Consider the following 27,063-nt stretch of genomic DNA (forward strand, 5'->3'; position numbering starts at 1 on the left):
AGACACTGATGAGATAGCTTAGTGGTTAGAAGTACTTTCTGCTCGGGTTGTTTCCAGCACCCACGTGGTGGCTCCAGTTTCATGGGGTAGCCACCCTCTTCTGGCTTCCACAGGCACGAGGCAGGCATGTGGTACAGATCCACACAGGTAGGCGAAACACACATACACATAAAATGAAAATAAATCCTTTTAGAAAAGATTTTCAACTTTACTCTTTCACCTATGCATTTGAAATCAAACTGAATATTCCACAGTAAATAGTCAACGCTGGACATGTCTAGGCCCTTTGTATTTCTATACTTTTAGAATGAGTTTGTCATAGTCTATTTACAACAATCCCCTCCTCCACCACATACAAAATTTAATATTGAACTGCAATGACTTTAGCGGAAATAAAAGGGCAAACTTTAACATTAACATTGGTATTTTGTCTGTAATTTTTAAATTTTTGTAATAATATTAATAATGTTTAGCAGAGAGGCCCTGTATAATTTCATATTTATACTTATATATAAACCAGAGACTACTATGATATTTTAAATCTTTACTTCTCAATTCTTATTGTTAGTATTGGGAAATAATACACTGTGATTTATTAGCCTATTTTGATGATGTGGAACCAAACACACCAGGCAAATACTGTACCACTGCTCTATATCCTCAGCCCATTTTTGCTTTTTAAGAAACCATTCAGTCACACTCCTTTCTAAGATTTTAATGAGGGTTATATTACTCGGCTCAGGATGCCGTAACAAAATACCACAAGTCGAGTGGTGTCACCAACAAACTAAGCCAGAATATCACAAGCTTTGTGGTTTTGTGTTTGTTTTGTTTTTTGTTTTTGTCTGAGGGTTGTGAGGGACAATCTTGAGAGGACTAAGCCAGGCTGATTCCATGACAAGCTGTAAAATGCCAGCGTAGGAGACTAGACTTAAGTTTCTGTTTTTTCAGAACTAAGCAAACAGTTCCTGGCGGTAGGGGGACGGACACAATTCACGGACAGCCAATCAGAATCTGCCCTGCCATCTGCCCCGAGCCAAGAATAGTTAGTCAGCAACTTCTCAAAAGTCCCCTGGACCCCAGCAATAGTTTTGGAAGTCCCCAGAGCCCTGACCAATCTCAGAGCCACCCATAGCCTTAGAGATAGAGCCAACCAATCAGGGTAAAGGTTACCTACCACTCCCTGGAATCCCCCTTATGGGCTTTAAATTGAGCCTGCAAGCTCAACTCCAGGTCACAATTCTGATGAATGGTAGAACCCTGCATACTGGATTTCTGCAGAATAAATGAACACTCTGCTTTTGCATACTGGGGTACCATTCTTCCAAAATTCGTGGATCCTTACAATTTGTTCCCTATTCTAGCTTCCTGTGACAGCTGACAATAACTGGTTGTTTGTCTTCAAATGGTGTCCTTGGTCCTAAGTCCTCACATGATTCTTAATAAGTAGTTACAGTTTTATAGGTTTACCGTATGGTGCCATCACCTCATTTTAACTAATTATAACTGCCAAGTCAGATTTTGTGTGAAGACATCCAGAACTATCTTTTGGGGACACAATTCAAACCATAGCATCACCTCAATTCCTTCAGTGATGCATTTTCCTACACCTCTAACAAATGCTTTACCATATACCTGGCCTTACCAGAAGTTCCTCTCAAAGAATAGTGAATAGTGCTGTGCTGGTTTTGCTCTTATGATATAAAACAACGATGGGGATTACTTAATAATAGTTCATTGATTGCTTGTGCCAGGTGACTGGGAACATGAAATCTTAGTAATATCTCAAGATGACAGTAAGAATTTTATTTTGATGCTAAAGGTAGAGAACCCTGGGGCCTCCTGCACACCAGTTAAGTACTTTGCTACCGAGCTACTTTGTCAGCTCTGAAATAGGCTCGCTCATTCTGTATGAAGCCCAGGCTACCTTTGAAACTCGTGGCAATTATCCTGCTTTAGCCTTCTGAGTGCTGGGTTTACAGGACTAAACCATCAAACCTAGTCTGTATTTTAAATTTTATTTTTGCATTACTTTTAATCATGTGTATTTCGGGTATGTCTGTGTGAGGGTGTGAGTACTGGAAATCAAACTCGGGTCCTCGGGAAGAGCAGCAAGTGCTCTGAACTGCTGGGCCATCACCAGTCCCACAGCCTGTACCTCTCAGTAACTGTAACTTCAAAGGCATCAATATAGATACTCTGAGAAGCTCAGGAGTTCCAGCAAAACAGCCTGGATCCTGGTTAATATTAAGATCTCTAGGTTCCACAGAGGACAGACATCTTAAGCACTGTTCTACAATGTCTTTCCCTGTTCTTCCCTCTCTATTTCTAGGAGCTCGGAGTCTCTCACACTTTTGACAACTTTGAAAACTCACTGGTCTGTCTTTACACATTCATATTCATCCCAAGTATTGCAGAAAATTCCTAAGACTGGATTACTTTGGAACCAGTGAGATTCCTCAGTAGGTAGAAGTGCTTGCTGAACAAGCTTGATGACCTGTGTGATTCTTGGAACCCTGCATCGTGAGAGGAGGAACTGATGCTCAAAAAGTTTACCTGGGGTTGGGATTTAGCTCAGTGGTAAGTTGCCTAGGGCACAAGGCCCGGGTTGGGTCCCAGCTCCAGAAAAAAAAAAAACAAAAAAAAAAAAAAAAGTTTACCTGACTTTCACAGAAAGTGGTGTGCACACATGGATGGACATCACATACATGCTCCCCCCATACACACGGACAAAGAAGTTGGTATTTTCTGTTTCATGCCAATACCATACCACAATGACCACAAATGTCAACACCTCCCAACACAAATCCTGTACCCCCTTCCCTTGACCTCTGTAAAGCAATTTCCCGTTAAGTATTAAGCATGTTCACAGAAGCTTCATCTGAACGTTTGCCTGCTCTGTAAGCCTTCCTTCCCATTCTTGCCAGGCTATTCTGTCTTGTCCAGACACTGTGACCACACACTACTTCAAGGATTCGCTAATATCATTTTCAACATTGAACCCTACTTTGCTCCCATGCAGAAGACAATTCCAAAGACAGAGGATATGGAAGACGTCTGTCATAACTACAGACACAGACCCTTTTCTATAATCACTGACTTGCGGTTAACCAAATACCTCACAGATTTTTCTTTTCTAAACATCAAAAGACTGATTAAATAACCATCTGTAATAGGACTTTCCCCAAAGTCCAAATCATTGAATAATAGACATTCACATGTGACAAATGATACTTTGTTTATAAAATTATTAATAAAAAGATTTCCTTTTAAAAAGACAAACTGCCTTAGGAGAAAATTCTAATTATTCCAAAATCCAATTAAATATTTAATCAAATACAAAATCTCAAATATAGTTTTAAGGTTTATAGTTGAAGGAGGCAGTAAAGACATAGATTTCACTTATCAAGGGACTAATTAAATGCACTTACAAAAAGAAGGAGCCTCCAGAGGAAATAAATCCCATTAAAAATCCAAATATTCCAAAACAGTCTTAGCCCTTGACATTTATTTCATGGTTACAGGAGTTAAAGGTGCACCCTAATTCATCACGTAGCAGAAGATTCCCCAATATTTATTTCATCATGATCTGAGTCCAGGAGTACTGGCCTGAGATGAACCCTAGGGCAGAACAGAAACCAGAAAGGGAAAGGTCTGTCCACTGCCCTTGCCTCCCCAGTCTTGACCTCTTTAATCAGGAAAAGCTTCATTGAGGCACCCAGACCCTAAGGATAAGAATCAACAAAACGCACAAGCTGTGGATCCAGCCACAGCCCTGACGCTTTGTCCTCCAGAGTGAGGAAAGCAGTGTGCAGGTCTGCTTTTTGGCATGGCTCCTCGGAGCAGCCCTTCTAGCTCTGCTAAGAACACTTCCTGTCTCAGAGCCAGCACTGCAGCCGACAGCTCAGGTCTCTTTAGAAGAGCTCGGCCCTTCAGTCTGCTTCATGATTCATTTGCAACTGAACAGCCAATGTGAGCATTCAACACTGGTTACAGCTGCACTCGAGCTCTAGGCTAGGCTCCAGTCAGGGAGCTAGTCCTGAAGCAGGCTCCGGGAGATCAGCATCCTCATCACTTCATTGCTACCTGCAAGAGCAACAATGACAGATTCAGTAGGAACAGAGCAGTCATGGATTTAAACAAAAATGGTTGTGTTAAATGAAGATGTAGAAGAAAATAGTATAACTCTAATTTTTAAACTTTAATTGTACATGTTAAAAGATAGGAAAACATCTGAAGAGTTTAACAAATAAAATATAAAAAATATACATCCCAAATAAAAAACACATCTTTTGCTTTTTCGATATTTTATATATTTTTCAATAATACACATTTCTTTTGGTGATCAGAAAACTTAAGTATAAAATAAAACATTTCCGGGGTTGGGGGCTCAGTGGTAGAAGGAAGCATGCAAGGCCCTGGGTTCGGTCCCCAACTCTGAAAAAAACCAAAAAAAAAAAAAAAAAAAAAAAAAAAAATAAAACATTTCCCTGAAGGAGGGAAATGACTGCTCATTTTATTTTTAATCATGGCCTTCAGTACATACAGAATACAAGTAAAGCCCTTGAAGAACCAATAATCACGTGATCTAAAGGAATGCATGTCCAAACTTCCCTGTAAAACGGTATCATTTCCCACTCAAGAACTCTGGGAAGTCTGATTTCAGTATAAGGGACTGAGCCACACAAGCCACACAAGGTTCAAGTTTGGAAAGAAAGCAGATTATGATTCAGACTGGGACAGTGGGCCTCAAATTTTTCCACACCAATGACCACAGCCTTCACTTGGCCCAGTGGAGCAGAAACCGCCCATAACCTGTTTTAACGAGTCCTGCAGAAGATTATGGTACCCACTCAGGTGTGACGTGAATCCTTTGAAGGTCTTCTGTGATCCCAATAAAACACCCCTACATTGTTTCAGCAGAAAGCACACAGATAGGCTCTGGCTCACGCCTCCCCAGCCTGGGACAGCCCTGGCTGCCTACGCTAGCTACAACAGAAGTTACGTCTCCTCCAGCCTCATGAACTGATCGCTGAGCATAAGCCACATTCCGTACCTAACAGCTCAGTCCCGACAGAATGTCGGCAGTTACAGAAGGAAGTTGCATGCTGACAATTCCACTAAACAATATACTAGCAACACTGACGCAGGTAACATTTAGGTTAGGATCCGTGAGGACCACGTCCTTTACGACAGTACAAAACTGTCCCCAGTGTGCTTTTCTACAAGATTTCCTACGTCAAGCTCGGTTTGAACTGTCTGAAATCTGCAAAAAATGGAGTGGTCTGATGCCTCAATCATGAGGATACGGCAGAGGCTGGGGGCTCCCAGCCTAGAGCACGTTCTAATGTAGCTACAGAGCACTGACAAAGCAGGGCTGAGGAGAGGAAGAACGGAGAGAAAGAAAGGGACCTGGCAGGATCCTGAGGGACAGGTAGCACAGAAGGACTGACATAGGCTTGGAAAAGCATAGATCTTCCAACTTCTCCAAACACAGGAGAGTAGCCCCTGCACATTTTACCTTCTAGGATTTGATGGACCCTGGAGTCCCGCATATACTGTTGAACAGCATAGTCCTTCAGGTAGCCGTAGCCCCCATGCATCTGCAAAGCCTGGTTGCAGATCTGTTGGGAGACAGGAGGACACAGATGTCTTTGATCCCAGGAGACTGTGTAGTTCTTAGCTTCCCCGAGACACTGCAAACCTCAGCCTGGCAGCCTACTCTAGACGAATGAGAGAAAGAACAGAGCCCAGAGAGGAGCTCCAGATTCTAGCGGTCAGACACAAGGGCAGCCCTCCTACTGGTCCAGTCAATTCCTGCCAGTCAGACAGTGCACAGACATTTGCTTTTCTCCTTTTATGCTGTCTTACAACCACGCTGACTGACTGACTACAGGAAGTTCAGGTGCCACCTAGTGACAAAGAAGTCTCATGCAGAGACAGCTCTGTGTGTGAGGAAGTAAACATGGCAATTGTGCTAAGTTTGGGTTAGCATCACTGGGCTGTCTGAACCTTACAGAGATGTGCCTCATCTCCAACACTTCCGAAAGACAGAGCCATACTGATGCATTTGATAGCGTGGAGAAGGCTACGAGAGCAGCAGGAGAGCTCCCATGCAGCCCTTTCACAAGTTCATCTCAGCCTTAATGCCCACAGTGATTCCTTCAGTGCCTCAGGAGGATAGGGATCTCTAGATGAGTCATCTCTCTCAGGATCCCGTAGACAGCTACTTCCTGTCTGCCTCAGGAAGGCAAAGACCTACCACTTACAGTGAAGCATTCCTCTGTAGCAAAGAGCTTAGCCATGGAACACAGGGCCACTGCATCTTCCCGGTCCTCCTGCAAAGCCACTGCTGCCGTGCGGATCATCAACCGGGAGGCAACCAGCTTGGTGGCCATGTCTGCCAACTGGAATTGCAGGTACTGCAGCCACAGGCAAGGATGGAACCGAAACAGAAACAAGGCTTTAGACAGGTCATCTGGGGGAATCCGGAACTACTGATAAGACATCTTGGGGCTGGAGAGAGGGCTCAGTGGTTAAGAGCACTGGCTGTTCTTCCGGAGGTCCTGAGTTCAGTTCCCAGCAACTACATGATGGCTCACAACCATCTGTAATGGGATCCAATGCCTTCTTCTGGCACACAGGTATGCATGTAGATAGAACACTCAAATACATAAAATAAACTAAAAAAAAATTTAAAAACAAAAAAAGGTCTTGCTCTCTCCTCTTGCTCCTGTCCCCTTATCCTCCTCCCACGCCCCTCCCCTCTCTCTCCACATGCTCATGGCTGGTCTCTAGTCGTCTATCCCCCACCCCACCCCTGCCTTTCTCTGTCTCTACTACCCTCAACACCCTTACCCATGCCCTGAATAAACTCTATTCTACACTATTTAAAAAAAGAAGGACATCTGGAGTGGGTGAGCTGGCTCGGCAGGCAGAGGCGCCTATACACATGCAGATCAAACTGAGTTCCACCCCAGATGATCCATGGGCAGAAGAGAACCAACTCTTTGAAAGTTATCCTCTGACCTCTACATAGGCACTATGACATGCACTCGTGCACACACACACACACACACACACACACACACACACACACACTCACTCTCTCTCTCTCACACACAAAGACATCTCAGATTAGGTGCCTTTTCTAAGGACTTCAAAATTCTCTTGCCACTTCTGAAGAAGCCTGCTTTGTTTGCCTTGGTATTACTGCCTCCTGAAAAAATAGGGGGTGGGGCTGGCGCATGCAAAATATACATTCTGATGAAGATGGTGGCCAGTTCTTCATCGGATTTCATAGTCCTGCCATGCTCACCCCACCCCAATCAAGAATGTGGGCCCCAGGGAAGGCATGGACAGAACACAAATGAAATGCAGACCCTAGGTAACTGACCTGGCTTCTGGCTAGAGGTGCTCCGAACTGCTTCCTGACCTTGAGGTGCTCTTGGGTAAGGACAACAGAAGCATGTGCAGCTCCCAGAGAGCAGGATGCTGGAGGGCAAGCATCAGGACTTCAGCTGAGCCTGAATGACAGTTGCTAGCCTCGCCCTTGCCTTCCCTCCCCAACTCCTTTTTGGCCTCACCAACATTGATCCTTCCACCATTCAGTCCTTTCATGGCGATGAGAAAACCCTGCCCCTCGGTCCCAATCCTGTTGGCCACAGGGACAGCACAGTCTTCAAAGATCACTGCTCGGGTTGGCTGCGAGTTCCACCCCACCTGGCAAAAATCAGGGTCTTGGTGGCTGCCCTACGATTTCCCCAAGCAGGGTGGCCTCCCCTGTGGACAGAAGCTGTAATAAATAGGTTCCAGCAACCTAGCACTTAAACCCATAAGAACATAAAACAAAAGGAAAAAGTACAGGTCTGTCAATACTTACAAAATGCCTATTTCAGATAAGCAATGTCTTATTTATTTTCAACAGGGTCTTAGCTGTAGGCCAGGCTGACTGCAGTATGCTCTTCCTGCCCCCCCAAGGGCCAGGATTACAGCCCATGCCTGGCTAACACAGTGCAGCATATTACACAAGTCTGTATTGTCTACTCTATCAATTCTTGTAGGCTCAGGACCAGATCTGTCCTTATTTTCAGTGTCCCTGAGTACAACTTCCCTGAGAAATTGTTTGGAAAATTTACTTTTAAAGGCCTTGTGAACAATAACCACACTTTTCCTTTCATAAGATTTGTGTCCCTAAAAGGTGCTATTAGAGGGCTAGTATATACAAAATACACAAAAAACTCAAAAAGTTAGACTCCAGAGAACCAAATAACCCCATTAAAAAATGGGGTACAGAACTAAACAAAACATTCTCAGCTGAGGAATATCAAATGGCCGAAAAGCACCTAAAGAAATGTTCAACATCCTTAGTCATCAGGGAATGCAAATCAAAACAACCCTGAGATTCCACCTCACACCAGTCAGAATGGCTAAGATAAAAAAACTCAGGTGACAACAGATGCTGGCGAGGATGCAGAGAAAGAGGAACACTCCTCCATTGTTGGTGGGATTGCAAACTGGTACAACCACTCTGAAAATCAGTCTGGAGGTTCCTCAGAAAATTGGACATTCCACTACCTGAGGACCCAGCTATACCTCTCTTGGGCATATATCCAAAAGATGCTCCAACATATAACAAAGACACATGCTCCACAATGTTCATAGCAGCCTTATTTATAATAGCCAGAAGCTGGAAAGATCCCAGATGCCCTTCCACAGGAATGGATTTAAAAAAATGGGGTACATCTACACAGTGGAATATTACTCAGCTATCAAAAACAATGACTTCATGAAATTCATAGGCAAATGGAATGAACTAGAAAATATCATCCTGAGGGAGGTAACCCAATCACAGAAAAACACACTTGGTTGCACTCATTGATAAGTGGATATTAGCCCAAAAGCTCGAATTACCCAAGATGCAATCCCCAGGTCACAGGAAGCTCAGGAAGGATGACCAAAATGTGGATCTTCCTACTCTTTCTTGAAAGGGGAAAAAATATCCATAGGAGGAAATATGGAAGCAAAGTTTAGAGCAGCAACTGAAGGAACAGCCATTCAGAGCCTGCCCCACATGTGGCCCATATATATACAGCCACCAAAACTAGATAAGATTGATGAAGCTAAAAAGTGCATGCTGAATGGGACCGGATATAGATCTCTCCTGAGAGACACAGCCAGAGCATGTCCAATACAGAGGTCAACACTAGCAGCAAACCACTGAACTGAGAACGGGATCCCCTTTGAGGGAATCAGAGGAAGGATTGAAAGAGCTGAAGGGGCTTGCAACCCCATAAGAACAACAGTGCCAACCAACCAGAGCTTCCAGGAACTAAACCACTACCCAAAGATTGTAGATGGACTGACCCAGGGCTCCAACTGCATATGTCGCAGAGAATAGCCTTGTTGGGACACCAGTGCAAGGGGAGGCCCTTGGTCCTGCCAAGGTTGGACCCCCAGTGCAGGAGAATGTTGGGGGTGGGGGGGGGTAAGGGAGGAGGATGCAGGGAACACCCATATGGGGAAGGGGGTGGGACAGGAAACTGGGAAAGGGAATACCATTTGAAATGTAGGTAAAGAAATATATCTAATAAAAAAATTTTTTTAAAAAGGTGCTATTATTAACAAGATAAATGACATGCATTGACCTGGAGAGCCCTAGTCTAACATTTAGTTGCAGTGCGACTCAGTACTGTGTTGTCAACTCACCAGAGCCCACTGCTTTTCCTAACTCAGCATTCTATGGTCTTCCAAAGCTGGTGTGAAATCAGCCATTGTGGTAATCACTACAAATAGGAGTTTTTATTGTGCTTCTCCAAGAAAACTGCATTACTAGAGCATCATTGGACACGTCAGACTAAGCTCAGAGAAAAATTAGAGCAGTTGAAATGTAGCCTCTGACATAGATCCTGGTTATAATTTTTTTATCTTTGGACAAATCACTTGACTTCTTTGTGCTTTTTTTTCCTTACAAAACAAAGTTAGCTGGACTAGAAAGTTAGTGGAACCTGTTATCAAAGTCTCATTTGATGTTCCATATATACATAGTTAAAGCCCATCAGCTCCTCATTTAGGTACTCAGAAACTCAAAGGAACTTCACGTTTAACAAGGCAGTCCATGAAAACTGCAGCACATGTAATACTCGGGCTCCTTCCTACCTGAAAACACTGCTTCTTACATCATTTCCTACTACAAACCTTCTAGCCACTCATGGTAGTGCCTGCTTATAAGACTAGCATTGGAAACGCAGTGGCCGGAGTTCAAGGTGAGCATTCATTACAGAGCAAGTCTAAGGTCAGTCTGGGCTAAGGAGACCTAGTCTGAGAAAAACAAACTGTAAACTTGCTCTTTCTGTCAAGCATCTGAAACTTCCCAGGACTGCCCTGTAAGATGGCTGCCTCTGCATTTCATTCAGTCAAACCAGATACAGACACTTGAAAGCAAGAATCTATCTAAAATTCTGGCCTTAAGAATGTCTAATCATGCTGGTGGTGGTGGTCTATGCCTTTAATCCTAGTACTAGGGAGGCAGAGGGAGGTGGAGCTCTGAGTTGGAGGTCAGTCTGATCTCCAGAATGAGTTCCAGGGCAGCCAGAGCTACCCTGTCTAGAAAAATAAAAAAGTCCATTCATTAAAGAAACAAAGTACAAATTGTTGCTGCATCCTCACACTTGTGAAATCTTTATTGTAAAAAGCATGTATCTTCATGGTTCAGTGGGTAAGAAGCCCTGGCAGACAAACAAATGGGCCTCAGTTTACAGCCCTAGTCCCAAATAGAAAGTCAGGTGTTATTGCACAGACATTTGCAACTGTTCTATGTGTGCATGTGCGCGCGTGTGTGTGTACGTGCGTGTGTGTGAGTGTGTGTGAGTGTGTGTGTGCATGTGTGTGAGTGCGTGTATGTGTGTGTGTGTGTGTGTGTGTGTGTGTGTGTGTGTGTGGTAGGGCTAGTACTGTGTGTGTGTGTCCCAGGTAGGGCTCTACCACTGAGCTAAATCCACAACCCCGCCCCTGATTTCAGAAGGCTGGATGTGCACACCATCGTGCCCAACTGTAGAGATTTTATACGCATAGAGCTGTATGTGATTCTAAGTGCAAACAGGACTAGGAATGACTAAGCATTCTGCATCCTCCCAGAAGACAGCACACAGCTTTGAACCTGAGTCCTCTAGCAAATGCTTGTTGTGCTACAGAAGAGCAGAGGCACTAAGACCTATAACCTATTGGCAATGGTGAAGGGCCAGAAACTATCGTAAAGAACAATGTGGAAACCCTAGCAGATTTGGAGGAATTTAGGGGTCATTTAATACCTGACTTACCTCCAAAAGCCCTAATCTAAGGGCAACAACTGTACTCCTATTCTGATCACCTGTCCTAAAAAACCCTCCATGAGTCCTAAATTATCAGCAACTACCTTATCAGGTTCCCTATTCATGGCCTGCATGTAGGGTTTAATCCCAGAGCATCTTCCTTGGAAAGAGCACTGTGAAAACACTGTCCTTAGATAGTTCAGGCACCTACAGCCCTCCCAGTCAATGAGCTTTATTTTTGTTAGAGAAGTGGTGTCCTACATGCCTTTCATTCCTGAGACTTCTGACAAGCATCCGATCTTCACGTGTATCTCTCCCGGGGTAAAATATGGTAAAAGCTGACTAAGAAATAGAGGACAAGGATTGGGGATATGGCTCAGTTGGTAAAATGCCTGCTTTGCGTACACAAGGATCTGAGTTCAAGCTTCAGTACCCAGCCAGGTGTAGCTGACAAGGCGACAGGAGGATTCCTGAGATTTGCTGGTCAGCCAGACACCGAACAAACAAGTTCCAGGTTCAATAGGAGATGCTGTCTGGTCAGGCATGACATCAAAAGGAGGCAATCTCTGTGAGTGTGAGATTATTGTTGTCTACAGAGTGAGGCCTTACCTTAAAACAGTAACAATAAATTAAAGGAGACCAAAAACGAAGGTGAACAACTGAGAAAGCTGCCCAGCATCAACTCCCCTCTGAAACACACAATAAACACATAGCACAGACACAGGAAGAGAAAAATAAATGCAGGACAAATAGACACAGACAAATAGATGAATTTAAATAGGCAGCACCTTATGAACCAGCTGGCAAATCTGTCATTTCCCTAGGAGCCTGAGTCTTTAGCAATGACTTCTGCTTTGCTACATACCTGCTCATAAACCAATTCTGTGAAAAATAGCAGGAGCTGTTCTAACACATGGCAGAGACCCATAACTTGATTTCATTATAGCTGAAGAGATACTCACCTTCTTCTCCTTCTTGCCAAAGCTGAGGCCAGGGGTTCCTTTCTCAACAACTATGCAGGAGATACCTTTGGGGCCTGATCCACCAGTTCTGCACATGACCACATAGATGTCTGACTCACCTCCCCCACTGATGAAGGCCTGGGGGTGGAAAGAGGGTACGTGAGAGTCAGAACAAGCATGAGTTCTTAGCCTGACATAAGGAGAAAACAATGGAACACTCCCACCAACAGAACAAAGGCATAATGCAGAGGGTGGGGTAAAGGGAACTTGCTCCAGCCATGCTTTACAGAATCAGGGCTTCAGTTGATAACAAGACCAAGGAGGGCACACCTCCCAGAAGACCAAGTAAGCTGTCTACCCAGACCTCTTCCACTCTGTCTGTGCACCCTCCTGATGCTTTCTCCAATTTGCCATCCTCACTGCCACATCTCAGCCACCAACTCAGGTGGAGATTCCCTGCTGGATCTGAGGCCACACCAGCCCCCAGAACTCTGAGTAGGCATCCTGAAGACTTCTCTTGGTGCTTTCAGCCCAAACACTATTCCCAATGTTCCCTCTAACTCCAGAGGAGACTCCCTCTTGATAAGATAAGATGAGATAAGGTAAGATAGGAGAATGCTCAATGACTGCTAGGTCAAGACAGAAATAAAAAAGAAATTAAAAGACATCTCAGAATTCTATGAAAATGGATGCACAACATACCCAAACTTATGGGACACAACGAAAGCACTGCTAAGAGGAAAGTTTTTATCACTTTAGTAACTACGTAAACAACTTGGAGGAGCTAGACATGTGGCTTAGCGGTTAGGAGCTCTGGCTGCTCTACCAGAGGAACTGAGTTCAATTCCCAGCACCCACATGGTGGCTCACAACCATCTGTAATGGGATCTGAAGCCATCTTCTGGGATACAGGTGTACACAGAGATAGAGTACTCATATACATAAAAATAAACAAATCTTAAAAAAAAAAAATTGGAGGGCTGGAGAGATGGTTCAGAGTTTTAAGAGCACTGTCTGCTCTTCCAGAGGTCCTGAGTTCAATTCCCAGCACCCACATGGTGGCTTACAACCATCTATAATCAAGTCTGGTGCCCTCTTCTGGCCTGCAGGCATATATGCAGGCAGAAAGCTGTATGACGTATAAATAAAGAAATGTTTAAAAAAAAAATACTAGCAACTTAACAACATACCTGAGAATTCTAAAACAAAAAGAAGCAAATAAACCCAAGAGAAATAGAGGGCAGGAAATCAAACCAAGGGCTGAAATCAATACAATAAGAACAACATCAAAATAAACAGTTGGTTCTTTGAGAAAATCAATAAGACAGACAAACCCTTATTCAAACTAACTAAAAGAAGGACAGAGAAAATCCAGATTAACAAAATCAGAAATGAAAAGGGGGCGCAACAGACAGTAAGGAAAGTCAAATAATCATTAGGTAATACTTTAAAAACCTGTATTCTACAAAATTGAAAATTTTAAATAGATATCACTTACCAAAGTTAAACAAGATTAGATAAATAATTTAAACAGACTTACACTGCTTAGGAAATAGAAGCAGTCATTAAAAGTCTCCCAACCACAAAAAGCCTAGGGCCAAAAGGTTTTTGTGTAGAATTTTACCAGACTTTCAAAGAACTAACAGCAATACTCTTCAAATTATTCCACAAATAGAAAGAACACTGCCAAGTTCTTTTTATGAGGCTACAATCACCCTGATAGCCAAACCATACAAAGAGTCAACAAAGAAAGAAAATTATAGACCAATTTCCCTTATAAACACTGACACTAAGTTACTCCAACAAAATACAAATGGGATCCAAGAATACATCAAAAAAAAAAAAAAAAAAAAAAAAAGATCATCCACTATGATCAAGTAGGCTTCATTCCAGATGCAGGGATGACTCAATATCAAAAATTAGTAAATGTAACCCACCATCAAAAGAAAGAAAAGCCCACTGATCATTTCATTACATGCTGCAAAAAGCCTTTGGCAAGATCCAACAGCCCTTCGTGATAAAGTCTTGGAGAGGTCAGAATACAATGAAGGCAATATACAGTAAGCCAACATCAAATTAAATGGAAAGAAAGTCAAAGCAACTTCAGTTAAAATAAGGAATAACACAAGGCTGCCCACTCTCTGCATAGCTATTCAATATAGTACTTTAAGTCCTATATAAACTGGTACAAATTAGAAAAGAATAAGTCAAAGTATTTATATTTGCAGATAATCTGATCAAAGGGACTCTGGCCAGCTCAACTGTGGCAAGCACAGCTAGGGCAGGCCTTGACCTTCTCCCCTATTCCCTCTGCCTTGGTACAGACAGATTATATTCTTAAAGGCTTAAAGGTAGCTACCAAGGTCTATTCCCTACTTCCTCTTGAGGCTGACTACAAAGACCCAGCCCAGGAATCAAAGCCCTTTGGTTCACCTAATAAAAATTAAAGACCTCATTTGTGGTAGTTTGAATAGGTATAGCCCCCACATGCTTGGCCCATAGGGAGCACTATTAGGAGGTGTGGCCTTACTGGAAGAGATGTGGCCTTGTGTCACAGTGAAGGCAGACTTGGGTGTTGTCTATATAAGCTATACCCAGTATGACACACAGTATCTCCTTGCTGCCTGCAGATATAGATGTAGAGCTCTCCGCTCCTTCTTCAGCACCTTGTCTGTCTTCTTCCCCCTGTCCCTTTATAAACTGCCACTTTCTTATGTGCTGTGTCTCCTCTCTATCCAGAGGCAGTCCTCTGTCCTCTGGGACAAATGCTCCTCATCCCTCTCCCTTGCTCCCCTCCCCTTCTCCCTCATCCTCTATCTTATCTCTTGGTCTCTTATTCCCTGACCTCTATCCCTCTGGTACAAATAAATCTCCTTTGTGCCAAGAACTTGGTCTTCGAGTTCCTGGGCTGGTGTTTTTCCTAACACTGATAGTATACATAAGCAAGTCCAAAAATTCTACCAGAAAACCCGTATAGCTGATAAACCTTCAGCAAAGTGCTGGATAGAAGATTAACTCAGAAACAAACGAAAAATTCAGCAGCCCTCCTAGATACAAATACGAATGGATTGAGGGAAAAAAAATAGAGAAAAAAAATGCCCTTCATAATAGCCACAAACAATATAAAATATCATGGGGGTAACCTAACCAAGTAGGTGAAAAACTTATAAGACAAAAACTTCAAGTCTTTGAAGAAACTGAAGAAGATATCGGAAGATGGAAAGATCTCCTCTGCTCATGGATCAGTAGAATTAACCTAGTCACTGTCCTACCAAAAGCAATGTACAGACTAAAAGCAATCCCCATCAAGACTACAACAGATTCTTTATAGACTTTGGAAGAACCATATTCAACCTCATCTAGAAAAACAAAAAACCTAGGATAGCTAAAATAAACCCTGAATAATAAAAGAACATCTGCAGGTATTACCATCCCTGATTGCAAGCTATACTACAGAGTTATAATAAAATGGATGAACCTTAAAAAAAAAAAAAAAAAAACCCACATCCTGAGTTAGGTAACCCAAGCTCAGAAGACAAACATGGTATGTACTCATTTACAGTGGCTATTAACGGTTAAGTAAAAGATAATCAACCATACTTCAATCCACAGACCCAGAGAGGCTAAGGAAAAAGGGTCAAGCAGGAGGAGAGGATGCATGGATCTCCCCAGGAAGTGGAAATAGAATAGATTTTTGTGGGGGCAGGTTGAAATGGGAATCAGGGGGCACAGGGGGGTGGGACATGAAAACCTAGTGCAGGGAAACTCCCAGGAATCTACAAGAGTGACCCTAGTGAGGATGCCTATTGATAGGGACTAAGGAGCCTGAGCTGTCTACCTTCTGTAACCAAGCAAGGCTTCCAGAGGTGGGACTGGAACACCAACCCAATGACAAATCTTTCAACCTACAAATCTGTCTCATCTGCCAAATATGCCGGGGTAATGGTGGCGCGGAACTTGTGGGAGCAAAAACAAAGTCAATGAAGAGATTCCTAATGGTATTCTGCTATACCCATAGATCAGGGCTTAGTTCAATCATCATCAGAGGCTTCCTCTGGAGGCTGATGGGGAAGTACATGCAGAAACCCACAGGCATACATTAGGCAGATCTCAGTAAACCCCACTGAAGAGATGGAGGATGGACTATAGGAACCAAAGGTGTCGAGAACACCAGGAGAACGTGGCATACAGATTCAAGTAAGCCAGGCTCATAGGGGCTCACAGTGCCAGTCACAAAGCCTATATAGTCTATGCTTCGTCCTCTGCCAATATGTCATAGTTATTTAGCTTGGGGTTTTGTAGGATTCCTAACAGTAGGGGTGAGGGTGGCTCTGACTTTTCAACTGCTCTCGGGACCCTTCCCTCCTACTGAGTTCCCTCATCCAGCCTTGATATGAGGGCTTGTACCTACTCTTTGCATCTTGTTGTGTATGCTGTGTTCAGTTGATAACCTGGGAGGCCTGCTCGTTTCTGAAGGGAAAAAAGAAGGGGATTTAGGGGAGAGGGGAGAGAGGAGACAGCAGTGGTTTGGGTGAAAGGATGGGACAGTACTGGGAGGAGAGGAAGGAGAGGAGGAATGTGGTCCAGATACATGTATGAAAGAATAAAAAAATATAAACAAGACAAAAGTCCATGCAATTATATAGAACCAGATCGTAAAAGGTAAGAGAGGCCCTTCCCAATGTAACTTCACAAGTTAGACTCAAGGCACCGAGGGTGGTCAGGAGGCGTGAGAATAGCCTTCAGTTGCTCAGAGAACACACACTCTTACCTTGGAGCCATTGAGGATGTAGTGATCTCCTTGTCGCTTAGCTGAGGTCAGAAGAGATGCAGCGTCACTCCCACTTCCTGAGACACGGGTCAAAGGGGAACAGATGGAAGGAGGTCAGTGACGTCAGTCACAGGAGCTCGGCACAGTCCCACATCCAAGCAGGTCTTCCTAAGAGTCCATCATGCATTGCTTTAAACCCACACGACCAACAAATTCTTCATGCAGTCTAGTGCTTCTCTACCAAAGCAACCAACAGTGATCTGCAGCGTGGAGGAACTCTAACCTGAAGGCTGTGGACCTAGGACTGGTACCCTCATTATTCCATAACCAAACTGCATTGTAAACCATACTACGTGCCAATAGATGCGGATGAACAGTGACCACACAGGTCCCACTTATCTCCTTGGTAGGTCTCACTTGCAGAGAGGACAAACGCACCTGGTTCAGTGAGGCAGTAGGAGGCAAACTTCTCCATGGTACAGAGTGGTGGGCAAAATTTGTGCCTCTGTTCCTCATTTCCAAAGCTATCAATCATCCAGGCACACATGCTGATAGGTATACCAAGAAGAAAAGCCATCGACAGAAATAAAGACAGACAAGAAAATTGGGGGTTTGGGGGTGGGGAGAGAAACAAAAGGCAACAAGGCAGAACAGAAGCAAAAGAGAGTGGGAAGGGGGAAGAAACAAATGAGATGACGCAACTTGAAAGGAAGGGTATGGTCTACAAACATTCCTGGAATACTTATATGGGAGGCCCAGGTGGTTCTCAGATCAAGTACCTCCTAAAACTCAGAGACAAATGTACTTCCTATTCCTTTCTCAAACTACTGGAGGTCTCAGCTGTAGACAGAGGAAAACTAGAGAAGTCTGCTGGTACCAAAACTGTAATTTGGAGGACGTCAGCAGAACCAATTCTTTAAATACTACCAGTAGAAGGCAATAGAACCGAATCCAACAGGCAACAGCAGACCTACTGTGTACCAATAACACTCTAGTTTCCCACATACGATCAACCCACTGTGACTCATCTTTTTCTCAATGAAGTTTCCCTACCAGCCTATGTGAGCACAGCCCTTCACCAGGCTTTTAGGTGTGGATGCTCACTTGTGGATGCTTATATAGGCAGTGGTGCTGGTGCAGCCTGTGGCCAAGGCTTCAAAGATGACAGACGTATCAAGGCGAGACAGTCCAGACCCACCCACATCTGTTCGTACATAGATCCCCCCAAATCCCAGCTGTGCAGCCTTCCGCATCACATCCACAGGGAACAGCTCCTACATAGAAAAGAGAGCAAGGCGGTCAGAGGCCGGTTCTGAGACAGTTTCCTTTAGAGGGGACAATGTGGGGATTAGGATGTCTATAGGAATTCTTGGCTTCAGATGCCCTTGTTATTTTATAGTGGCATCAATTAACAAATGTTCTCCAAAAATACTTCTATAGAACTGCTTTATTTTTAGGTATGTCTAAATATTTGTTCAATTAAAAAAGAAAAGGGGTGTTCCCTTATATCCAGGATGACTTCCAAGAAAGTAGTCATCTACTGTCCTGGTCAGGGTTTCTATTACCATAATGAAACAGAATGATGAAAAGCAACTTGGAGGGGAAAGTTTCCATGTAACAGTTTACCATCAAAAGCAGTGAAGGCAGGACCTCAAGAGGCCAGAAACCAGAGGCCATGGAGGAGTGCTGCTTCCTGGCTTGCTCAGTTTGGTTTCTTACAGAACCCAGAACTTCCAGTCCTGAGGTGAGTCACCCACAATGGGCCGGGCCCTCCCCCATAAATCGCTAATTAAGAAGATGCCTACAGGCTTGACTACAGCCCCACCTTATGGAGGCACTTTCTCATTTGAGGCTCCCTCCTCTCCAATGACTCCAGCTTGTGTCAAGCGGACATAAAACTACCCAGCTCATCTACCACCAGCCTTCACACTTCCAGGAAGAGTTGGTGGGTGGAGAACAGACACTGAGCAGTTAGGACTGTAAAGAGAGGGCGATAAGTCATTGTATGCAGCATTTGATGGAACATCTACCCACGAGAACACGCCTACCTTCTGATCCCACTCTGCCATGTTGGGAGCCATTTCCCGAGCAGCAAAGTCAAAGGCCACTTTCTGAAATCCTTTTTGTTCTTCATTTAGCCCCAAGGAAGCTGTGAATAGGACCAGACATATTCAATTCTAGGATGAAAATGAGAGAAGAGTTTCACTAATAAGGAGTACCTCAAAGCTGAGAGTGGGCCTACTATAGCATTTCCTAGACATATCCTAGACAGCAGCAAGAGAACGGTGCCACCTACTATGTGTTCCATTGTTTTTGATTTTGAGATAGGGTGTGATAATCTAGTCCAGGCTGGCCTTGGACTTGTGACCATCCTGCCTCTGCTACCCTAGTGCTAGGCTTGGATCATTACTAGTTTCCCACGTGGAGAAGGGATTGTTCTAGCATTTACCTGTAGTATTCTAAGATAAAACATAGCTACACTCAGACATCTCTTCCTTGGTTCCTTGGTAAGACAGAGTTATAGCTAAATAGGTAGAGACCTCAGGGAACACAATGAAACCAGGATGCATAAAGAGTTTGTTGGAACACCTGGTCATAAGAACACTACCTTCTGATCTGACTCTGCCATATTGGGAGCACACACGGACACACCTGTGCCATATGCATGTGGAGGTCAGAGGACAACTTTGGAGAATAGGTTCTGGGGATTAAACTCAGTTCATCAGGCTCAGTGCAGGTCTCATTACCTCCACTAAGTCATCTTGCTGGCCCACCAGTCTTTTCTTTTAATTTCAAGTAGGTCAACTGGCTTTTCAGAATTGTTTATCTCTTCCTACCCATAAATCCTCTTTTTCTTCTTTAAATGGAGGTCTGGAGATACAATCCAAAGCAAAGCGTTACCTAGTTGAGGTTCCTGTTCAAGCTCAGCATCACAAACCAAAACCAAAACCAAAACCCACCCCCCCACACACACACAACCATAATAGTATGGGTAATTTATTAATTTATTTTATGCATATGAGTACATTGTAGCTGCCTTCAGACACATCAGAAGAGGACATCAGATCCCATTATAGATGGTTTTTAGATGGTTGTAAGCCACTATGTGGTCACTGGGAATTGAACCCAGGACCTTTGGAAGAACAGTCAGTGCTCTCAACCACTGAGTCATCTCTACCCCCCTATCCTAGTTTTTCTGCAGAAATTCCTTGGAAAATTCCCATCCTCTCTAGACATATTTAGCAGCAGCCACTGTTTCCACCAACACATTCACTTTATAACATCAATTAGGGAATCATAATTTGTTTACATTGGCTTACTTTTCAACCAAGGATACAATGGAATAATATGGTCATACTACTTATGGATTACACTGACTTAAAAAAAAACATGACAGAAAAAAATGTTGAAACACAGATAAGTCCCCAACAGAGAAGTTGAATTCTTAGAAAGTTTTCTGTCTTGTAGACTATGATATGACTCAGTAACTGCTTTATTTCTTGGACTGAGGTAAATGAAACTTAAGAAATGAACTGACAAAGTGATGATATTAGGTAGGATACACAGATGGGAAATTTTTCTAGAAACTCCTAAAACGTACACAGACTCTACTGTAACAGAATCTCCGCAGAGGAAATGGTGGGACACACTTCCTACCTACACAACGTAAGTAACCTGGTCCCCTAGTGGTAAAACACAGAATTTAATTTTTACAAGCACTCTCAAAGTCTACACCAGTAAGGTAGGTAGGATTGGAAAACATTGTCAGCAAAGCCTAGAGTATTTTCCATGCTTTTTAAGATGAAGCAGATTTCAGAGACAAGGCAGACACTAAAAACAAGGAACTTAGACACAACTCCTGTGAAAAGTAATGATCTTTTAAGACTGGAAAAGAAGACAGAATGAATTCCAGAAGCCAGAGCACTGAAGCGGAACTGTAAGACTGAACAGGCCTACACTACTCACATTCCCTTCTCTTTAGTGTGAGAACCACTGCCTCAGGTGTGCTGTACAAAGCAAAGGACAGAATGAGTGCATACTTCCTACACGTAAAGGCCAAGTAAAAAAGTGGGGTACGGTGATGATTGGGGAAGAGGAGGTATAAAGATACTCTGTAGTTACCTTCTAAGGTATGGCCCTTTATAATGACTAAAACTTTGGTCATTATAATACTAACAAATACTGAGGAAAAACTACGATGAAGAGAGACGGGGCACATCTGAGGTGGTATGGACAAAGACTTAAAGGGAAAGTACAAGCTGTTCTTGACGATAATTTGCTCTGGTGCCTGCTACCTATGCACAGCTCTTCCCATAGCACATATGTGATGGTGACAGTTTGTTCCTCTGAGGAACATCTGGGCATCACTCTTAGTTAAAAGGGGATCCCAGCATGGTGGTGCACACCTTCAATCCCATCATCCAAGAGGCTTTGCTTTGAGTCTGAGGCCAGTGAGGCCTACATACAATTCCAGAATATTCAGGGCTACATAGTAAGACCCTGCCTCAAAAGCATTCGTGTAGGTGGAGTAGGTGTGATGGGGATGGGGAGGGTTGTGAAGAATTCTAGCAAAGTCTTCCCTAAAAGACCTAGAACGGAAACCTGAAGGTATCACTCTTAGGAATATTGAGTAGGACAAAAAAATTCAGTTTTCTTACTGGGCAAGGGTCAGACTATTTTTTATGCCTTTTTTTTTTTTATACAAGTGCTGATGCTACAAACAACAGTTTAATGCTCATCTGCAAAAGAATTGGGAGAATGCAGCTGAGTACTAATACCCTTTCTTACCATGGCTGAGGCCCTGGAATAAACTCATAACTGTAGGAAAAAAAAATAACAAAAAGCAAAAAAACAACCATGTAGGAAAGTCACTATTTAGACAGCAAACAAAATGGAACCACGCCATACTTCAGTGGTAGATATTTGTCCAGCCACAGTGAACCCCTAAGTACCATTGAACACCAGCACCACTGCACCCAACAAATATTTATCGAGCACCAACTGTGTGGCAGTGCTGGTGTTACTAAGAGGAACATGGTACACATGCAGACATAAACATATGTGTACATCTTAAATGGTAATAATTCCAAGACCTCAAGGCATAAAGAAATGCTACAGAATTTTACTTCTAGCAAGAGTTCAATACAGAGTCTTATATTTGGTTTTAGTTCTTGAGACAGAGTCTTACTTTGTAGTTCAAGCTGGCCCGCAATTTATTATGTGGTTCAGGTGGGCCTCAAACTTGAGGTAATCCTTTGCCTAAGATTCCCAAAGCCTGGGATTCTAAGTATGAGTCACTATGTCCATCTTTAATATGTATTAATAAATCTTTATTTTACTACAACAAAGTAACAGGCTACTTCCTAAGACAAGCAGTGCAGGTAATCAAAGACTTGGAAGTTTTAGAATTTCATTTTTAGAAGAGTAGTTTTATGTAAGTTTATATACAGTCAATATATAGCAAATACAATGTAGCCATAAATTCTTCTTATATAACAATTACAGTTGATATTCAGAAAAGGAAATGATAGACAAAAGAGCAGCATTGCTTAGAGAAAAGAACTGGATAGCAAGTTAAAATAATAAACTGAAGCCAGCATAACGTCGTGTTTATAATCCCAGAACTAGAGAGGTTGCCGAGGATCATGAGTTCAAGGTCCATCTGAACTCCATGGCAAATTTCAGAATAGCCTGGGGTACATAGTGATACCCTGACTCTAAAATGCAAACAACAAAAGTAAATTATATTTTCAAAGCAAAAACACCCCAGTTTTCAGAAAACCACAGAACCCTAAGGGCAGAGAACACAAGCGCCCACAAAATGGTGAGCCTAACTCTGAGTAGACAAGCAGAGTAGGTAGCTATGGGCAGGCAGGTGTATCAACGCTCTGCGAAGCTGGCAAAGGAGAATTGCAAGTGGCAGGCCTACCTGAGGCAAACACAATGGCTGAGGAGCAAACACACTAACGATAGCAACAAAGAACCCACAAAAAAACCACCACAAGACCAAGGGAGATTAGAAAAGTCTTTACTACTAGCAAAAGTCCCCCAAACCTTTAAATAACACCAGCATCTTCAAATGTAATAAAGTTAACCAGAGAAACAATGGTCCTGAGGATCTAGGGATTCACGGAGCACCTGAAAGCAGCAGACCAAGCCCTTGAGCCCTGGTTCAGGAGTGGGGGTGCACACCTAATTCCAGCACTTGGGGACAGAGGCAGGAGGATCTGTGTGAGTTTGAGGCCAGCCTGGTCTACGTACTGAGTTCCAGGACAGCTATGTAGAGAGAGCCTACCTAAATAAATAATGATAAAAATTAAAATATAAAATAATTATTTCAGTGACTTGATGACTTTTCTAAATTTAGTGTTATAGCCCACTATAAACTGAGGCTACATTAGACATTGAACAAGATTTCCTCACCTGTAAAAGGATGAAATTATGTATACAACAATTATATGCACTGCTCATAATAAGGTATGTCTTAATTCTCTTAAATTATTAACTTTAAAATATGCAATGAACAGCCAGACATGTGTCTCATGCTTCAAGTTTAAATAAGTGTAACCAGAACTACAAAGTAAGTTACAGGCCAGCTTGAATGACCAAGTGAGACAATTAAAAAAACCCACAACAAAAAACTCAAAACAAACTGACAAAACAACTTATAGACGTAGGTGCTAATCATCAATCAGCTTTCTCTTTTGCAGTGCTGAGATTAAATCTAGAACCTTGCATAGGCTCAAGTGACCCACCACTAAGTATTGAGGTTTGGTCTGTTCAGCGTATTGTTGAAACCTGCTTTCCTGCCATTGCTTCCCTGGCATAACTAAGGCCATTTTGCTCCAGTCCTGCCAGCCATCCCATATTGCTAATATAAAAAGAAAAGGAAAGGAAAGAAAGAAAAAGAGAAAGAAAGAAAAGAAAAGCCCCCTGACCATAGATATAGAAAAATAGTTTGGGGGCTGGAGAGATGGCTCAGCAGGTAAGAGCACTGGCTGCTCCTCCAAGGGTCCTGAGTTCAATTCTCAGCAACTACATGGTGGCTCACAACCACTATAATGGGATCTGATGCCCTCTTCTGGTATATCTGAGGACAGTGACAGTGTACTCACATAAAATAAATAAATCTTGAGAGGAAGGAAGGAAGGAAGGAAAGAAGGAAGGAAGGAAGGAAGGAAGGAAAAAGGAAGGAAGGAAGGAAGGAAGGAAAAAGGAAGGAAGGAAGGAAGGAAGGAAGGAAGGAAGGAAGGAAAATAGTTTGGCTCAGAGGCAGGTCAGGCTGAACACATATCCTTTTATGAGACTATCTTAGTTAGGGTTTTATTGCTGTGAAGCCAAGGCAACTCATATAAGGGACAACATTTCGTTCATTTCCGAGATTTAGTCCATTATCATCACGGTGGGAAGCTTGAGTGTCCAGGCAGGCATGGGGCTGGAGACGAAGCTGAGAGTTCTCCATCTTGCTCTGAAGGCATCCAGGAAAACTGATTCTTCCACATGGGTAGAACTTGAGAACAAGGAGCCCTCAATGCCCACACTTGTGACGCACTTCCTCCAATAAGGCTGCACCTCTATTAGTAGCATTTCCCATTGGCCAAGTATATTCAAACCACCAGAGAGACTTATCTACTCTTCCTGGAAATTCCCTAGCCATGATCTTCATTCAGAGCCAAGCTAGATTTCCCAATTATGGCCTTCATTTAGAGCCAAGCTAGATAAAGTTTAGTCTGTACTGTTATTTCTAAACTACTAGAAACCTTAGGAAAAGGCCAACCACCCTGCAGCCTACCCTGCATCTGCTTAGGAGTTCATTATGGTTTTGTCCCAACTGATCCTGAACGGCGCACAAGTGTGCAGCTTTCAGCTCTTGCCCTGATCGGTCTTCAGGTGTGTGTTCAGTAAACTATCCCTGTCTGGCTGGGATTGATGTCTCTGTGGTTTGTGGGGTGACTCCAGGACACCGACGTTGCAATGCTACATTCTATATCCCGAGGTCTAGTTGCCTCAAGAGAATTCTCTCACGTAGGCCAGCACTTGTTGTGTAAACCTTGCTCCTGAATTTAAAACTATTGGTTATAAATAGTCTATAGATGCCAGTCTATAGCTGGGTAGAAGAGAGGTAGGCAGAGCTTCAGTTCCCAGGATTCCCAGGTTGGAGCTTGAGGCACAGATGGGGGGTGAGGGGAGGGAACCAGGAGAAAAAGGAAGAAGCCCCATGGGGTAGGTGGATTGTAAGCCTACGGCGTGAGGGTCAGCCCATTGGAACAGGAGCAGCCCAGGCAAAACATGGCAAGTGATATCTTGTGGTTATTGACAGGAAAGCAGACAAAATAGCACAGAGAGTTGATAATGCACCCAGCTCTTTTAAGGCCCATTATAAATATAAAGGTTTTGTGTCATTTATTTGGGAACTACATGATCTAAGGTGGGTTAAATCCATTAATATTTACTACACAACTAAGCACCCCATCCCACCCACTAGTGTGGTGCACAAATCTACAAGTAGAGAAGCGTCTTTTATTAGAACAACTGAAGAATAATTGTTTTGTTGTTGAGACAGGATCTCACGTAGTCCAGGTTGGCCTCCATCTTTCTATGTAACTGAGGCTAGACCTGAGCCCTTGATCCTCCTCCACATGACAAGTGCTGGAATTGTAGGCATATGCCACCATGACAGGTCTGGCAGGCTGAGTCAATGTTGGGGATGGAATCCAGGGCTTCATGAATGAAAATGCTAGGCAAACATGCAAACTGACTGAGCTAGGAGCCCAGCTCCAACATTCTTTAAAAACAGTGAAAGAGAGCTAGCTGAATACTGGTGGTATAGCCTTTAATCCCAGTGCATCTCTTGTGAGTTCAAGGCCAGCCAGGTCTACAGAGCTAGTTCCAAGGCCACACAAATAAGGGTATCTTAGTCACCCAAGTCAAAGCAACTATCTATTGTGAAAACACATTATATCGGTCATTTGTTATCGGGACAAACTCCTTCCTAACCTTAGTATCAAACCCTGCTACCTTGTTTACCCAGTTCTAGGTGTCTAAGTAGGGCAGTGACTCTTAAAACTGTCTCGGTTTTCTACAATAAAAAAGTCTATGCCTCAATGTACTTTCTAAACCTGTTCTCAATTATCAAAGTCATACTGCCATAAATCATGGATATTTACTTAAAATAAACTTTAAAATTAAATCTCAAGAACTGGCTTGGTTTGCATGTGTGGCAAACACTCTGGGTGACATTCAAGTTTTCTGCCAGGCTCCTTAAATAATCAGTTTGTAATCTCAGATAGGGTTTCTCAATTGGGATTATCTTTTTTTTTTTTCCTGAAACAGTTTCTATAGCACGATTGTTTTCTGGTTAAAAGCTGTGAAATCTATACTTGTGGGCAGAACATATGGTATAACCTGGAACTTTTCTTCTATCTCTACCAGCGCCCATATACTTGCTTCTCCCTACCTTGGCAATCTATTGCTATGATTTCAACCAACCAAAGTCACAAAGCCGGGGCCGGGGGGCGGGACAACTGCACTGGACTAAGCGCTGGTCGCAGGGATCACACAGAGCTGGTCCCTAGGGCAGATCCTGGGTTTATAAAGTACATCGAGTTTGTGGAATAGGACTGGTGGGATAGAGTCTGAGGATGAAGTGAGTCTGTCAAGAGACCCGAGGGGGTTGGTTAAGTGTCAGACGAAGCCCAAAGCTACCATGCAAGCGGCTGGAAACCCGGGCCTACAAAGATGCCCACCAAAGTCCCACTCTCCCCTCGCCTAGACCAGCCTTACGATCGATGCAGAAGGTGATGCTCCTGTGGTGGGTCTGAGCCAGGGACTGGAGCGCGGCGCGCAGACAGCCAAGACGCCGGGAGCCGGTCCGCAACATCGCCACAGTAACTTCCAATCTCAGACCCCGGGCCTTTTAGCCCAGGCCAGAACTTGCCATTCGCGACCCTCCCCGTGAGACTTTGGGAGTTGTAGTCCATTAAGCCCTTGAAGCGCGGGCTCCAGTAGAACTACTGACGTT

The 27,063-nt window shown here is 43.4% G+C and overlaps 1 protein-coding gene across 1 annotated transcript; it reads right to left on the reverse strand.

Annotated features, from left to right (window-relative positions):
• Nucleotides 1-3,221: 3,221 nt before the first annotated feature.
• Acad8 (acyl-CoA dehydrogenase family member 8) lies at nucleotides 3,222-27,002 on the reverse strand. Its single transcript, XM_032909883.1, has 11 exons — nucleotides 26,826-27,002; nucleotides 19,091-19,191; nucleotides 18,147-18,316; nucleotides 17,481-17,590; nucleotides 17,043-17,119; nucleotides 12,272-12,409; nucleotides 7,587-7,722; nucleotides 7,397-7,494; nucleotides 6,270-6,422; nucleotides 5,522-5,624; nucleotides 3,222-4,086 (listed from the first exon to the last, which is right to left on the reverse strand). Exons 1-11 carry the CDS (start codon nucleotides 26,920-26,922, stop codon nucleotides 4,034-4,036), a joined length of 1,236 nt encoding a protein of 411 aa, XP_032765774.1. The 5' UTR covers nucleotides 26,923-27,002; the 3' UTR covers nucleotides 3,222-4,033.
• Between the last annotated feature and the right edge of the window lie 61 nt (nucleotides 27,003-27,063).

The sequence above is a fragment of the Rattus rattus genome, chromosome 8 (genome assembly GCF_011064425.1).
Source record: "Rattus rattus isolate New Zealand chromosome 8, Rrattus_CSIRO_v1, whole genome shotgun sequence".
NCBI lineage: Eukaryota > Metazoa > Chordata > Mammalia > Rodentia > Muridae > Rattus > Rattus rattus.